The 17,545-nt window shown below is 36.4% G+C and overlaps 2 protein-coding genes across 5 annotated transcripts in view; both read right to left on the reverse strand.

Annotated features, from left to right (window-relative positions):
- The window catches only part of LOC118152723 (uncharacterized), a 131,823-nt gene that overhangs the window by 75,230 nt on the left and 39,048 nt on the right, over positions 1–17,545 (reverse strand). For 3 of the 4 annotated variants that reach the window (XR_013534720.1, XM_078370553.1, XM_078370551.1), the window contains exons 1-2: positions 7,429–8,145; positions 6,397–6,492 (exon numbers count right to left, since the gene is read on the reverse strand). The exons of the other annotated variant lie outside the window; for it this stretch is intronic. The gene's annotated coding sequence lies outside the window, so the exon portion shown is untranslated. Of the gene's footprint in view, positions 1–6,396; positions 6,493–7,428; positions 8,146–17,545 lie in introns of those variants that run through there. 4 annotated transcript variants of the gene reach the window in all.
- On the reverse strand, positions 2,597–4,365 carry LOC100393980 (olfactory receptor 2J3). The gene is given in 3 exon segments (XM_008993752.5): positions 2,597–3,875; positions 3,878–4,353; positions 4,355–4,365. Coding segments are annotated over 3 exon segments (924 nt in total). The 3' UTR covers positions 2,597–3,438.

A 17,545-nucleotide genomic window follows, 5' to 3' on the forward strand; every position in this document is an offset into this window, starting at 1 on the left:
TAAATGTACTATAATTATAACATCCCAAAAGAAAACAAAAAGTCTATACATATAAAAGAAAATGTATATGTTTTGTAAGAGAAAAAGGAGAAAAGAGCAAAGAAAGTTAAAAAGCCAAACAAAGAATTTAGATAGAAGCGATATCAACATAATGGCAAAATAGGACTTTCCAGTGCCAGTTGGCCCCCCAGGCTTTTTGGGTTTTTTTTTAATTTATTTTTTTTTGAGACGGAGTTTCGCTCTTGTTACCCAGGCTGGAGTGCAATGGTTCGATCTCGGCTCACCGCAACCTCCGCCTCCTGGGTTCAGGCAATTCTCCTGCCTCAGCCTCCTGAGTAACTGGGATTACAGGCACGCACCACCATGCCCAGCTAATTTTTTGTATTTTTAGTAGAGAAGGGGTTTCACCATGTTGACCAGGATGGTCTCGATCTCTTGACCTCGTGATCCACCCGCCTTGGCCTCCCAAAGTGCTGGGATTACAGGCTTCAGCCACCACGCCCAGCCTGGCCCCCCAGGTTAGACCCAGTACCCACAAGACCCATGCCAGTACCCTAGGACCTCCTCTCCACACCAGCACATATCAGCTGGGCATGATAAACCCAGGCTCCAGACCAAGGCCAAGTCCAGGCTTCAGGTTGCTCCCCATTGCTCTAGGCTCCAGTTGACCTAAAGCCCAGGCCCACACCAGTAGATATCACCTCATACCTCACATCTATTAGAATGTCTTTTATGGAAAAAAGCAAAGGATAATAGGTGTTGGTAAGAATATGGAGAAAAGGGAATCCTTATACACTGTTTTTGGAAATGTAAATTAGGATACACATGACGAAAAGCACTGTGAAGGTCCTATTAAAAATAGGGCCAAATATAGTGGCTCATGCCTGTAATCCCAACACTTTGGGAGGCTGAGGCCTGAGGCAGATCACCTGAAATCAGGAGTTCGAGACCAACCTGGTCAACATGGTGAAACCCCATCTCTACTAAAAATACAAAAATTAGCTGAGTGTGGTGGCACACACCTGTAGTCCCAGATACTCAGGAGGCTGAGGCAGAAGAATGGTTGAAACTGGGAGGTGGCGGTTGCAGTGAGCAGAGATCCCACCACAGCACTCCAGCCTGGGCAACAGAGTGAGGCTCTGCCTCAAAAAAAATAAATAAATAAAAATAAAACTACCATATGATCCATTTGGATACATTCTGGGTATATCTACAAAAGATTTAAATCACTATGTTGGACAGCTATCTGCACTCCCATTTTTATGACAGGAAATTCATAATAGCCAAGGTATTGAATCAATCTAAGAGTCAACGAATGGATGAGTGAATAAAGAAAGTGTAGTATATATATACAATAGAATACTATTCTGCCTTAACACAAGAAGGAAGTCTTAATATTTTCAACAACATGGCAAACCCGAGGACATTTTGCTAAGTAAAATAAGCCAGGCACAGAAAAACAAATACTGCATGATCTTATATGTGAAATCTACATAAAATGAACTCACAGAAGCACAGAGTAGTAGAATGATGCTTGTCAGGGCTTAGGAGTGGAGAGAGATATAGAAGATTGGGCGATGTTGGTCAAAGGGTACAAAGTTTCAGAAGGAATAAATTCAAGAGATCTATTTTACAGTATGGTGACTATAGTTAATAACACTGTGCTGCATACTTGAAAACTGTTAAAATAACAGATCCTAAATGTCTCACCACAAAACAGGTAAGTATGTGAGTTAATGATATGTTAATTAGCTTGAATAATAATTGTATAATTATGCATATATCAAAATATTATGCTGTATATCAAAAATAAGTACAATTTTTTCACTTATCCATTATAAAGATGTGGGGGGGGGGTTTCATAGGTGAGAAACCAGGATGCTACAGGAAGTGATTTGAATCATAAGATTTCCATAGCAGAAAATAGTTCAAAGCTAAGCTATGTTCTATAAGTTTTTAAAAGTTTGTTTTTATGTGATGTTTTACCCTATGTGATCCCAATTGCTTACTGAAAGTTATTTTATGTACATCATTCTTGGTTCTTCATTTCCTGGGTAAGGTTAAGGACAAAGGCACATACCTCATATTTTTCATGCCTCGTTAGAAATAAAGGAAGAGTCACAGATGCAGAAAGAAGGAAAAGTCAGCAGAATCAATGCAATTGCAAGTCACATTAGAAATTGGAGGGAAGTTCTGGGATGTGTTTTTATTTTCATAATTTAGGAAGTAGCGTGTGAATCAATCATATCTAAATCTCACAGGCCTCAAAAGCAAGAGCTGACACTGGAGTTACAGAGAAAACTCAGGCATTGCAAGCATGTTACTTAATACTGAATTCTCCTTTAGTCATTTGAATATGACTATCAGTTTAAACTGCTCTATGTATAGTACAATTATTTCAGATGGAGATGGTTGACAATAATATATAGAACAAAATGATAACTTCTATAAAATACATTTCTTTATCTGAAACACATATACTGACATTCATATTGACTTAGTAATCATTAATATTCAAATTAGATCAAGCTTAAAAATAAACTAATATTTTACACATAACAGCTTTTATCATAAAATTTTTCCAGTATATTTTCACATAATCCTTTCATACATCCCTTGGCTTGAAGTCATTTTCAGAGCCTAGCTCTCTATTTGCCTCAAATGTTCTCCATAGATCCTTAGGTTATGCAGTTGCTCCAATCACTTACTTCACCTAAGTATGCCTCGCCTGTGATGACCATTCCTTTATGAAACACACAGCTCAGCTTTACCAGCTCTTGTCACTTCCTATATGCTTCTCACTGCCTTGCAAGAAAGAGGGATCTCAAATGCCAACTTCTACACTGCTTCAAAGCCTCTCTTGATACAATTCATAAAACTTATTATCTTACGATTGATACTGGATATGAAAGAATATGGACCAAAATTCCTCTCAAAATTTACTATCCAACAAAGAACAAGCGGTGTTGGAGAAAAAGATTTAAAGTATTTTGCTGTGTATTTAACTAAAGATAGAAGTCAAAAGCATTCTGCCTAAAAGGCAAGAAATTAAAGACATGTTCTAGAGATTTAAAAAAATAAAAGTATTATCTTTTCCTAGGAATTATAACTCTGCTTTTATCAAGATTTACAACAAATTTCATGCTATTTTCAATCAGGAAAAGTCTGTCTTGGATTCATTAGGTTTGTGCCATGGAAAAACATTGCTATAGATGTTTTCCTTCGATTTTACATAGCTGTTTTCTCCACAAGTGAATGGTATTTATGCTTACTGTGTTTTATTTATACCTGTTACCAGGCACTCCATGACCTTGTTAAAGTACATGCTCAGCAAGTGCTCACAGTGAATAAATAAAAGAATGGTTGATAAATAAAGAGATGGATGAATCATTGTGAGGAGATATTCCATTATACTGTTAATATCACATGTAGAAAGGATCACTCCCACCCCATTAGTATCTTCACTGCTCCTCTTACATCCTTGTTTCTCAGAGTCTAGATTAGAGGGTTAAGACTAGGTGTGACTACTGTATAAAAGACAGCGATAAACTTGCCTCAATCAGGAGAATTTTCTGATGGTGGCTGGAGATATATGCACTTGGCCGGAATGAAAAAGAGAGATACAACCCTAAGATGGGCTCCACATGTCCTAAACACGTTCTGAAGCCCAGTAGTTGACTGCAACCTCAGTACAGCCCGGGCAACGGCACCATAGGAAGTGAGAATGAGGATGAGAGGTATGAGAACAAAAATGGAACTCGTGACCATGAGGGTCAGCTCATTTGCATGGGTATCAACACATGATAATCACAGAAGTGCTGCAACTTCACAGAAGTGACCCACTTGATGATGTCCACACAGGGGTACCCAGAAGTGAAGGAGGATTGAAGCGCTGACGTAGTAAAACCACTTACCCAAGAAGCCACAGCCAACAAGCAGAAATGAGGGTGCATGAGAACAGTGTAATGCAAAGGTCTACACACAGCTGCATAATGGTCATAGGACATCACCACCAATAGGACACACTCTGTGGTTCCCAGTGCAAGAACAAAGTAAAGTTGAATCATGCAGCCAGCATAAGAGATGGTCTTTTCTGGGTCCCAGAGATTGACCAGCAACTGAGGGATAGAGCTAGTGGTGTAGCACAGATCCAGAAATGAAAGGTCTGAAAGGAAGAAGTACATGGGAGTGTGGAGATGGGAGTCCAGGTATGACAGGATGGTGATGAACAGGTTTCCTATCAGTGTCATCAAGTAGAAGATCAAGATAACCACAAAGAGAACTGCTTCCAGATGAGGCCAATTAGAAAATCCAAGTAGAGTAAAGAAGTCTACAGAACTTGCATTTTTTTTCATCATCATTCATTTTTCCCTTACACCTAAAGAAAGAATCACATAGCTGGGCACGGTGGCTCACGCCTGTAATCCCAGCACTTTAGGAGGCCAAGGCGGGTGGATCACGAGGTCAAGAGATCGAGACCATCATGGTCAACATGGTGAAACCCCGTCTCTACTAAATATACAAAAAATTAGCTGGGCATGGTGGCGCGTGCCTGTAATCCCAGCTACTCAGGAGGCTGAGGCAGGAGAATTGCCTGAACGCAGGAGGTGGAGGTTGCGGTGAGCCGAGATTGTGCCATTGCACTCCAGCCTGGGAAACAAGAGCGAAACTCCATCCCAAAAAAAAAAGAAAATCCCATAAACTCAAAGCCTGTCCATGCATTGTCAACCACTCACTTGCAAACAGATTGGAGGAAAAAGTATCCCACTTCCTCATAGTGTTTACTGGCAGTATAATTTTTATACAGTTTCCTTTTTAAGCTTCCTCGAGATATTTGTCCAGCTGTGGATACAACCAATAGCTTTTCAAGTTGCTGAGTTCTTTTATACATCCCTGAGTTAACATTTGGATAAATGAAGACTAAGATATTCTATCAGCAGAAAAACAACATTTATGAAAATAATTTTTTTATTTTAAAAAGTTAAATTGATTTTTTTTTTAATTTTCAGGCTATTTCCAAATTTGCAGTTACAGAGAAAGGAATAACTACAGTCTTCATAATCTACTTACAGATAGAAATTTCCCATGTTAAAAAGTAATTAGGTAGTCACTTTAAAATGTTAATATTGACTGAAAATAAATAATTCAGTATGATTATAGAAAGAACTCAATGCTATTCATTTATGCTAGCAGTTCATTTCTAGACAAATAAAATAATGTGCAAATGAAGGTTTAAACAGTCATATGCACATACATGCACCAACTTATAAAAATTCACAATATAAGCAAAGCTGATAAGGTAAAATGGAATAGAGATGTCAGTAATAGAATGCTTCCAAAGTTAAATAGGAATATAATTATTATTGAAACACAAAAAAATAGAGTCTAACAAAGACATAGGAGGGTAAGAGAGAAAGGGAGAGTGTACGGATCACAGCAGTGAGGAGGAGCTCTGAATGTGGTATCTGAAGTTGAAAGACTGTATAACAGGATTGTTAGACAAAAAGAAGACTTAAACACAGTGTCCACAAACTCTTATATGCTTTAGGTCAATAATGAAGTATATTTTAAATTCTGAGTCACAATTTGTAATTTGTATATTCTGGGTTTTATACAATTTTTAATGGAGCTTCTGAGTAGACATGAACTAATATTAGTAGACAACAATATGTCAATAATGTACAAAATCCAGAAAATTCATCTTGTAGTTATTCTTTTTAAAAAATAAAGAAGAAATTCAAATATGCTCTGACAGTTTAATTTTCAGTTGCTTATTTTCTCTTGTACATTGTCAATCTTTCATGAGAAAAATAAACACTTTTTTTTTTGAGACAGAGTTGGAGTGCAGTGGCACTATCTTGGCTCATTGCAACCTCTGCCTCCCAGCTTCAAGGGATTCTCCTGCCTCAGCCTCTCAAGTAGCTGGGACTTCAGGCATATGCCACCATACCCAACTAATTTTTGTATTTTTAGTAGAGGCAGGGGTTTCACCATGTTGGCCAGGATGGTCTTGATCTCTTGACCTCATGATTCACCCACCTAAGTGCTGGGATTACAGGCATGAGCCACCAGGCCCAGCCAAAAACACTTTTCATGGTATAGTTTCGGCAATAAAATACAGGCACCCAGCATTCCAATATTCCTAAATAGCATTGCCATCCCCCTTTTGCTCCCTTCCTGCCAAAGCCAACTTTTCCTTATGGCAAAAGACAAATTTATTTACACCCGACTCACCTTCAGTGTTTTGAAAACCTTTTAATAACTCAAATATTGTAATGTTGACTCTTGAAAAAGATGTAAGGGATTGCCTAGTTAATTGAGTTACAGCTGGAGAGCTAGGAACATTGCACTTGGGCCAAGTCTTTGCAAATGCTCCGGATAGGTACAAAGACGTACCTGCAGTCAACTCCCTACATCCCTTGAAGGCTTCATCCTCCCTCTGACGATACATGGTGTCCCTTTGGCCTTTTGTCATTTTCAATTATTGTGAGTCTAGGAGGGCAGAAACTAAGTTTAATATCTGCTGTAATAAAACATAAAAGATATATAAATGTATTAATTTTCAAAAAAAATCAGTGACTAAAGCCAATTTATTTTCCTTGGCTAGCATTTTCCTGAAAGGATTTCTCTGTTGCTCCTGCCTATAGAACTGTACACTTTTCCATGTCATTGGTAATGGATGATCATTCGCCTTTTGAGAAATCATGGAAAAATTCCAAAAATATTTTTTAAATCTCCTTAGGATGAAAGGTAAGATTCCATATGACACTCGAACTCAAACACTGTGGATACTTTTGTGAACGCAGGCATAACTTTCTTTCCAAATGCAGCTGCCTGAGTTCCTTACTACAGTAATTAAAAGGTGGAATCTGATATTTTTCTCTAGTATGACTTATCTTTCAGCATTCTTCCAGAGTCGATATAAGGGATAGAAAATAAGGGACAAAAAAAAAAATAACCAGAACTCATGTAGAAAAAAGTTTACGCTTCTATTTTCTTCTTAGTGGAAAAGAGGGAAATGAATACCCTATCCTATGTAGCTTCCATGAGCTACGGAATAAAATATCTTGTCTATTCTTTTAAATCAAACACTATAGAGAAAATGGATCGCTGAGTATCTCTTCTTTCCCCAATTATTACTAAGAGACATTTTCCCAATTTATGTAATATCCACTCCTTTATACTATATCTGGTTTATTTTCTTTAATTTTTCATTGACTAGTAATAATTGTATTTATGAAGTACATTGTAATGTTTTGATATATATATACACATTATAGAATGATTATATTAAGCTAGTTAATATATGCATCACCTCACAACCATCATTATTTTGTAGTAAGAACATGTAAAATCTAAACTTTGCAATTTTTAAATATGGAAACTGTCCACCTCTTAAGAAGTGCACCAACTTCTTTCAGTACTGACCTTCCTGTGTTTGTCCATGTTCCGTCCCTCTCTTCATGGTCTACGACCTCATCATGTATAAACTGATGAAAAGGCTCTCTTTATACAACCTAAAAACATCAATCTGATTGCCTTCTTATGACATTTTTGCCAGTGTTTAAATCTAACTAGGGAGAACAGTCTGGAAATAACTGATTGTCATTGCTACAGAAAAGAGAGCCTGAGTTTGTCCAAAAGATTTGCTTTTTAGCAGAATGTGGGAATACTTCAGGGCATTCAAGGTATCAGGGGATGGACCCTTTATCCCAGTGTAAATGGTAGCTTTATGAAAACAAAAAGAATAATGAGATACTCTTTCCTTGACTGGGACCTTTGGGAGTATAAATCCCAAGGTTGCAATCAATGCCCTTCGAGGCGTTGTCCTGGTGTGACGTTCTCAGTACAAAACTCTTCACAGACATATCTTCAGCATGACGTTATAGTCCTACTGAGATGACATGACAGTAAATTTATCATCAACAAACATGGGAAAAGATTCTGTGAGTTATATTTAAAATAAAGGGAATAAATTTTACTGAGCCGTCTGATATTTTTTCAGTTTCCCATGGGGCTAAGGGTCAAATTTACAAGACAACTGGAAAAAAAGGAGCGATTGATTGCCATTCAAAAGAAATAGAATACATAAAGACTAAAACTAAACTATGTATCTTTTCCTTATTAATGAGGTACTCTTTGAGATTGACCTGTATTATTTATGCCTTCCCAGTTGACTTTTAAAATCAATTCCAACATTTTTCTGGCAAAAGATTAAAAAATATTAAATATTATTCTAATATTTTATTGTTTTATTTTAATTGAAAAATAATAATTCTATATATTTATTAGATACAATGTGATATTTTGGTATATTATGTACAATATGAAATGATTAAGTCCAGTTAACACGGTCATCATCTTACATACTTAATTTTCTTATAGTGAGAACATTTAAAATCTACTTCTTTAAAATTTCCCCTTTCCCCATCCACTGCCCCCCAGGTAGCCACCATTCTACTCTCCACTTGTATGACCTAAACGTTTTTAGATTTCACGTGTGAGTGAGATCATGTGGTATTTGCATTTCTGTGCCTAGCTTCTTTCACTCAGCATGATGTCCTCCAGATTAGTGAATGTTGTTATAAAGACAGAATTTCCTTCTTTCTTTAAGGCTGAATAGCATTCCATTTTATATAGATCGTGTGATACATATATCTCACATAATATCACTTTCTTATATTCATTTGTTCATTAATGGATGGACATTTAATTTCCTTCCATATCTCAGCTATTGTGAATGATGCTACAATAAGCATGGTAGTGCAGAGATATCTGTAGTGAATTCTTATGATTTTATGTTGCCTCAGCATTCATTTTCAATATAAGTTAAACTTTCTCATATCAGAAGCAGGGCTTAGTCACCTGTGGGGAACCAGCACGTCTGCTGGGGGACTTCTGTCCAGCAGAGAGCCTCAACCCCACTCAGATGTCCTCAACCTGGAAGAGAGAGTGTGCGGAAGAAAAGACAGATAGACAGTGGGGTCTGGAGGACGGCCGGGCAGTGCCTGAGCAGCGAGTTTATTTGTGCACACCACAGGTTATATACCTTTCAGTACTTCAAACGTGACGTATTCTCATTGTATCTTAAAATAAAATCAAGAACTAGAGTCACAAGAAAGGGGTACAACCCTTAACACAATTTCCAGTTCTCCTTTTTTTCCAGTCTCTCAAGGTGGTCAATCCAGATACTTGGCCTCTTGGTTACCACCTCCCTGTAGGACACCTAGAAACAACCTATTTGACTTATCCCACTGACCCCCACACCCCACTTGGACTGCAGATGTGCTGCAGTGAACACCCCTCAATACAACATAGCTTCCAATAACTCATGCCTCCTTGCTCTAAACCCACCGATCAGTTACTCCCTGCTTGGGTAATGCTGTGTTAAACCCCAATAAAGTCTTTGGCCTTCTGGGCTGTCACTCGCTCTCTATTGCTACCCACCCACTGGTTGGGCATGCATGTCTCTGAGGGCTGCCCCCTCTCCCATTAGGCCTGTGAGGCAAGCTGCCCTCTTCTCTCTGGGATCTTCAAGTAATAAAACTGTTTCTATTATGTGTTTTTTTGATTTGCCTCCTCTGTGTCTCACCTGACTGATACACCTGAAAATAACTTCTTTTCTGGACAAGGCTCTCTTAGAGAATGGTTATCTTGGTAGAAATGAACGGGACACTAGTCAGACAAGAACCACAAGGGTCTCTGCCAGTGTAAACAAGTTTCCAGTGAGGAGACACCTGGTCATAACCAGGACAATTAGGCATTAGCTGTCTATGAGTATAAAGAAATATTCCATGAAAAGAACACTGAAAACGTCCACTACCACAACCACCTTCACTGGAGCCCATCGGAGCAGGCTTAGAGTTTCTAGCCACTCTTCAAAGAGAGACATTAAGAACAAATTACAGGAAAATCTACCAATATATTTTTAACATAATAATTTCAATCTCTTTGGCTATGTACCCAGAAATATACTGCTGAATCATATGGTAATTCTATCCTTAGTTTTTTTGAGGCATCTCTATGCTGATTTCAATAATGGCTGTATTAATTTACACCTCTCCCATTAGTATATTAGGATTCCCTTCTCCACATCCTTGCCAATACTTTTGAACTTTTATTTTATTGATAATAGCCATTCTAACAGGTATGAGGCAATATCTCATCGCGATTTTAATTTGCATTTCCCTGATGATTAGCAATGTTGAGCAATTTTTTTTATATACCTGTTAGTCTTTTGGGTCATCTTTTGAAAGACGTCCATTCAAGTCCTTTGCTCAGTTTTAAATGGGGTTCTTTGTTTTCTTGCTAACAAATTTAAGTTGTTTCATTTCTTAAATATTTTGTATATTAGCCACGTATGGTTTGTAAATATTTTCTCCTAGTTCCTGGGTTGTCTCTTCAATCTGTTATTTACTATGTTATATAGAAGCTTTTTGGTTTGAGGTAATCTCATTTGTCTATTTTCGCTTTGGTTTCCTGTGCTATTGAGATCATCACCAAGAAATTATTGCCAAGATTAATTTCAAGGACATTTTCCCCTAAATTTTCTTCTTGTTGTTTTACATTTTCAGGTCTTACATTTCAATCTTTAATCCATTTTTAGTGGATTTTTGCATAAGGTGTGAAATAAGGGTTCAATTTCATTCTTCTGTATGTGGGTATTTAATTTTCCCAGCATTATTAATTAAATTTGTCCTTTTCCCACAGTGTGTTTATCCTTGGCATCTCTGGCAAAAATCAATTAACCGCAAATGCATGAGTTATGTCTGGGCTCTTTATAATGTTACATTGGCCCATGTGTCTGTTGTTATGCCAGTACATTTCTGTTTTGAATACTATAACTTTGTAATATATTTTGAAACAAGTAGTGTGATACTTCCCGCTTGGTACTTTTTGCTCAAAAGTGCTTCAGCTACTTAGCATTTCTGTCATTCCATATGAATTTTTAAATTGCTTTTTCTATTTCTGTGAAACAAGAAGGCCATTGAACTTTTATAGGAATTGCATTTAATCTGTGTATCACTTTAGGTAGTACAGACATTTTAATAACACTAATTCTCCCAAACAATGAACACAAGATCTTATCAGGTTCTAGGCTTTTCTTTGGTAGGAGATTTGTATTACTGATGCAACCTCCTTACTCATTATTAGTCTGCAAAGATTTTCTTTTTTTTTTTTTTTGATTGATTGATTCTTTCTATGTTTCTAGAAATCTAACCATTTCTTCTAGGTTGCCCTGTTTGTTGTTGTAAAATTGTTTGTAGTATTCTTTTGTGATCTTTTGTATGTCTGTAGTATCAATTGTAATGTCTCCTCTTTCATTTCTGACTTTATTAGAGTCTTCTTTTTTCTTAGTTTGTCTATCAAAGTTTTGTCAATTATTTTATTTTTTCAAAAACTCAAGTCTTAGTTTTGGGAATGTGTTCTATTGTTTTCTAGTCTCTTGTTTATTTGTGCTCTGATCTTTGTTATTTTCTTCCTTCTGCTAACTTTGGGATTACTTTGCTCTTCTCTTTTCCTAGTTTCTTGAAATGTAACAGTAGGCTGTTAGTTTGGGCTCTTTCTTCTTTTTTAATATAGGCATTTATTACTATAAACTTTCCTCTTGCCAAGATCTTCTTTTGCTACATCTGGTAAGTTGTGGTATGTTGTGTTTTCATTTTCATCTCTCTTAAGATTTTTTGTTTCACTTTTTATTTATTCTTTAACCTATTTATTCATGAGCATGTTGTTTAATGTACACGTTTATAAATATTTCAAATTTTCTCCCATAATTCATTTCTACTTTTATACCTTTGTGGTCAGAAAAGATACTTGATATAATTTCAACCTTCTTAAAACTGTGGAGTCTTATTTTGTTACCTAATATTTGGTAAAAAATATGACTCATTTGGAGTCATATTTTGTCATTGATTTCTGTCTAGATGATATATCCTTCTTGTATTTTCCTCTTTTTTTTTTTTTTTTTTGAGATGGAATCTTGCTCTGCTGCCCAAGCTGGAGTGCAGTGGCAAAAATCTCAGTTCACTGCAAACTCTGCCTCCTGGGTTCAAGCAATTCTGCCTCAGCCTCCTGAGTATCTGGTATTATAGTCACCTGCCACTATGCCCAGCTAATTTTAATAAATTTTATATAAAATACTCTACAGACAAGCAAATGCAAAGGGATTTTGTCACCACCAGACCTACCTTGCAAGAGATCCTGAGGAAACCACCAAATATGGAAAGGAAAAACCAATACCAACCACTGCAAAAACATACTAAAATATAAAGACCAATGACACTATGAAGAAACTGCATCAAATAATGTGCAAAATATACAGCTAGCAACATTATTACAGAATCAGATTCACACAAAACAATATTAACTTTAAATGTAAAAGGGCTAAATGCCCCAGCTAAACGACACCAACTGGTAAATTGGATAGAGTCAAGACCCATTTGTGTGCTGTATTCAGGAGACCCATCTCATGTGCAAAGACACACATGGACTCAAAATAAAGGGACAGAGGAACATTTACCAAGCAAAAGGGAAGCAAAAAAGAGCCGGGGTTGCAATCCTAGTCTCTGATAAAATAGACTTTAAGCCAACAAAGATCAAAAGAGATAAAGAAGGGCATTACATAATGGTAATCAAACAAGAATAGCTAATTATCCTAAATATATATGCACCCAATACAGGAGCACCCAGATACATAAGGTGAGTTCTTAACAACTTACAAAAAGAGTTAGACTCCCACATAATAATAGTGGGAGATTTAAACACTACACTGTCAATATTAGACAGATCAATGAGACAGAAAATTAACGAGAATATCCAAGACTTGACTCAGATCTGGACCAAGTGTACCTAATAGACATCTACATTCTTCTCAGTACCACACAGCACATATTCTAAAATTGACCACATAATTGGAAGTAAAGCACTCCTCAACAAATGCAAAAAATAAAAAGAAAAAGAAAAAACAGAAATCATAAGAATAACAGTCTCTCAGACCACAGTACAATCAAATTAGAACTCAGGAAACTCACCCAAAACCACACAACTACATGGAAATTAAACAACTTGCTCCTGAATAACTGCTGGGTAGCAAAATGAAGGCAGAAACAAAGAAGTTCTTTGAAACCAATGAGAACAAAGAGACAACATGCCAGAATCTCTGGGACACAGCTAAAGCAGTGTTTAGAGGGAAATTTATAGCACTAAATGACAACATCAGCAAGCTAAAAAGATCTAATATTGAGACCCTAACATCACAATTAAAAGAACTAGAAAAGGAAGAGCAAACAAATTCAAAAGCTATCAGAAGACAAGAAATAACTAAGATCAGAGCAGAACTAAAGGAGATAGTGACACAAAAAACCCTTCAAAAAATCAATGAATTCAGGAGCTCGTTTTCTGAAAAGTTGAGCAAAATAGATAGACTGCTAGCAAGAAGAAAAAAGAGAATAATCAAATAGACATAATAAAAAGTAACAAAGGGGATATCACCACTGACCCCACAGAAATACAAACTACCATCAGAGAATACTATAAACACCTCTATGCAAACAAACTAGAAAATCTAGAAGAAATGGATAAATTCCTAGACACATACACACTCCCAAAACTAATCGGGAGGAAGTCAAATCCCTAAATACACCAATAACAAGTTCTGAAATTGAGGCAGTAATTAATAGCCTACCAACCAAAAAAAAAAAATCCCAGGACTAGATGATCCACAGCTGAATGCTACCAGAGGTACAAAGAGGACCTGGTACCATTACTTCTGAAACTATTCCAAACAATAGTAAAAAAAGGACTCCTCCCTAACTCATTTTATGAGGCTAGCATCGTCCTGATACCAAAACGCGGCAGAGTCACAACAACAACAACAACAAAATTTCAGGCCAATATCCCTGACGAACATCAATGTGAAAGTCCTCAATAAAATGTATCTACCACGATCAAGTGAGCTTTATTCCTGGGATGCAAGGCTGGTTCAACATACACAAATCAATAAATATAATCCATCATATAAACAGAACCAATGACAAAAACCACATAATTATCTCAATAGATGCAGAAAAGGCCTTCAATAAAATTCAATACCCCTTCTTCATGTCAAAAACTCTCAATAATCTAGATATTGACTGAAGATATCTCAAAACGATAACAGCTACTTATTACAAACCCATAGCCAATACCATACTCAATGGACAAAAGCTGGAAGCCTTCCCTTTAAAAATGGCATAGAACAAGGATGCCCTCTCACATCACTCCTATTCAACATACCATTGGAAGTTCTGGCCAGAGCAATCAGGCAAGAAAAAGAAATAAACCATATACAAATAGGAAGAGAGGAAGTCAAATTGTCTTTGTTTGTAGATGACATGATTGTACATTTAGAAAACCCCATCATCTCAGCCCAGAATCTCCTTAAGCTGATAAGCAACTTCAGCAAAGTCTCAGGAGAGAAAATCAATATGCAAAAATCACAAGCATTCCTATACATCAATAATACACAATCAGAGACTGAAATCATGAGTGAACTCTCATTCACAATTTCTACAAAGAGAATACAATACCTAGGAATACAACTTACAAGGGACATGAAGGACCTCTTAGAGGAGAACTACAAACCACTGCTCAAGGAAATAAGAGAGGATACAAACAAATGGAAAAACATTTCATGCTCATGAATAGGAAGAATCAATACCATGAAAATGGCCATATTGCCCAAAGTAATTTATGGATTCAATGCTATTCCCATTAAGCTACCATTGACTTTCTTTGCAGAATTAGAAAAAAACCTACTTTAAATTTCATATGGAACCAAAAAAGAGCCCATATAGCCAAGTCAATTCTAAGCAAAAAGAACAAATCTGGAGGCATCATGCTACCTGACTTCAACCTACACTGCAAGGATTTAGTAACCAAAACAGAATACTACTGGCACCAAAACAGATATGTACACCAATGGAACACAACAGAAACCTCAGAAATAACACCGCACATCTACAACCATCTGATCTTTGACAAACCTGACAAAAATAAGCAATGGAGAAAAAATTCCCTATTTAATAAATGGTGCTGGGAAAACTGGCTAGCCATATGCAGAAAACAGAAACTGGACCCTTTCCTTATACCTTATGTAAAAATTAACTCAATATGGATTAAAGACTTAAATGTAAAACCCAAAACCATAAAAATCCTAGAAGAAAACCTAGGCAATACCATTCAGGAAACAAGCATTGGACAAAGACTTCATGACTGAAACATCAAAATAAATTGCAACAAAAGCCAAAATTGACAAATGGGATCTAATCAAACTAAAGGGCTTCTGCATAGCAAAAGTAACCATCATCAGAGTGAACAGGCAACCTACAGAATGGTAGAAACTTTTTGCAATCTACCCATCTAACAAAGGGCTAATATCCAGAATCTACAAGGAACTTAACAAATTTACAAGAAAAATAACAAACCCCATCAAAAAGTGGACAAAGGATATGAAAAGATATTTCTCAAAGGAAGACATGCAGCCAATAAACATGAAAAAAAGCTCATCACTGATCATTAGAGAAATACAAATCAAAACCACAATGAGATACCGTCTCACACCAGTTAGAATGGTGATCATTAAAAAGTCAGGAAACAACAGATGTTAGTGAGGCTATAGAGAAATAGGAATGCTTTTACACTGTTGATGGCAAGGTAAATTAGTTCAACCATTGTGGATGACAGTGTGGCGATTCCTCAGGAATCTAGAAATAGAAATACCATTTGACCCAGCAATTCCGTTACTGGATAGATACCCAAAGGATTATAAATCTTTCTACTATAAAGATACATGCACACATGTTTATTGTAGCACCATTTATAATAGCAAAACTTGGAACCAACCCAAATGCCCATCAATGACAGACTAAATAAAAATTTTTTTAAATGTGGCACATATGCACCGTGGAATACTATACAGACATAAAAAAGAATTAGTTCATTTCCTTTTCAGGCACATGGATGAAACTGGAAGCCATCATTCTCAGCAAACTAACACAGGAACAGAAAATCAAACACCAGATGTCCTTACTCATAAGCGGAAGTTAGAACATAAGTTACCCATAAGTGAAAATGAGAACATATGAACACAGGAAGGGGAACACAGGAAGAGGAACATCACAATCCTGGTCTTGTCTGGAGGTGGGGGAAAGGGGAGGGTGAGCATTAGGACAAATATCTAATGCATGCAGGGCTTCAAACCTAGATTATGGATTGATAGGTGCAACAAACCACCTGGCACAGGTATGCCTATGTAATACACCTGCACGTTCTGCACAGTATGTCAGAACTTAAAGTAAATGTTTTAAAGTAAAACCACAAAATGTAAAATGAAATAATTTTGCATTATAATCTAAGTATACACTGGGGTCTGTTGGAGGGAACAGGGGAGGGACAGTGCGGGGGGAAGTTGGGGAGGGATAGCACGGGGAGAAATGCCAGATGTGGGTGATGGGGAGGAAGGCAGCAAATCACATTGCCACATGTGTACCTATGCAACTGTCTTGCATGTTCTGCACATGTACCCCAAAACCTAAAATGCAATTTAAAAAAAAGAAAACTAAGTAGGAATATGTATTACATATAGTAATACTTTTTAATTCACTAACTCCATTTCTGATAAACCATCTAAAGAATGTTAAAGATGGAAAGCATTTTATTTTGAATGCTCTATAAAGTGACAAATTTAGAAAGTGGAAATGTTTCATAGAATTATTGAGAAAGTATGTATATATGTATATTAAACTTATATATAAATTATTATGCATAATATTGTCACACAGTTACAAACACCACAGGCTAAGAAAATGTTATAAATTAGAAAATAATTATATTCTACATATTTGATTTTATAACTCATAGAAATACATGATACACAAAAAGAAAAATAAGAAAAACTAAATACATTAAAATATGAGCACATGATTTTCCTGAAGATTATATCTAGGCTGACACTCAATTCAATTACTGCATCTTTATTTTGCTAAAATCTTAGGATGAGTACATATTAAGTAATAACTTGCACAAATCAGCTTTTTTTTTGAGGTGGGAATTTTGCTTTTTATTTTTTTTTTATTGCAAAGGGCTGATATTCAGAATTTACAAAGAACTAAAACAGATTTACAAGAAAAAAAACAAACAAGCCCATTCAAAAGTGGGCAAAGGATATGAACAGACACTTTACAAAAGAAGACATACATGAGACCAACAAATGTATGAAAAAATGCTCATCGTCACTTGTCATCAGAGAAATGCAAATCAAAACTACATTGAGATACCATCTCACGCCAGGTAGAATGGTGATCATTAAAAAATCGGGAGACAACAGATGCTGGAGAGGATGTGGAGAAATAGGAACACTTTTACACTGCTGGTGGGAGTGTAAATTAGTTCAACCATTGTGGAAGACAGTGTGGCGATTCCTCAAGGACCTAGAAATAGAAATTTCATTTGACCCAGCAATCCCATTACTGGGTATATAACCAAAGGATTATAAATCATTCTC

Source organism: Callithrix jacchus, chromosome 4 (genome assembly GCF_049354715.1).
Source record: "Callithrix jacchus isolate 240 chromosome 4, calJac240_pri, whole genome shotgun sequence".
In the NCBI taxonomy this organism is placed as follows: Eukaryota; Metazoa; Chordata; class Mammalia; order Primates; family Cebidae; genus Callithrix; species Callithrix jacchus.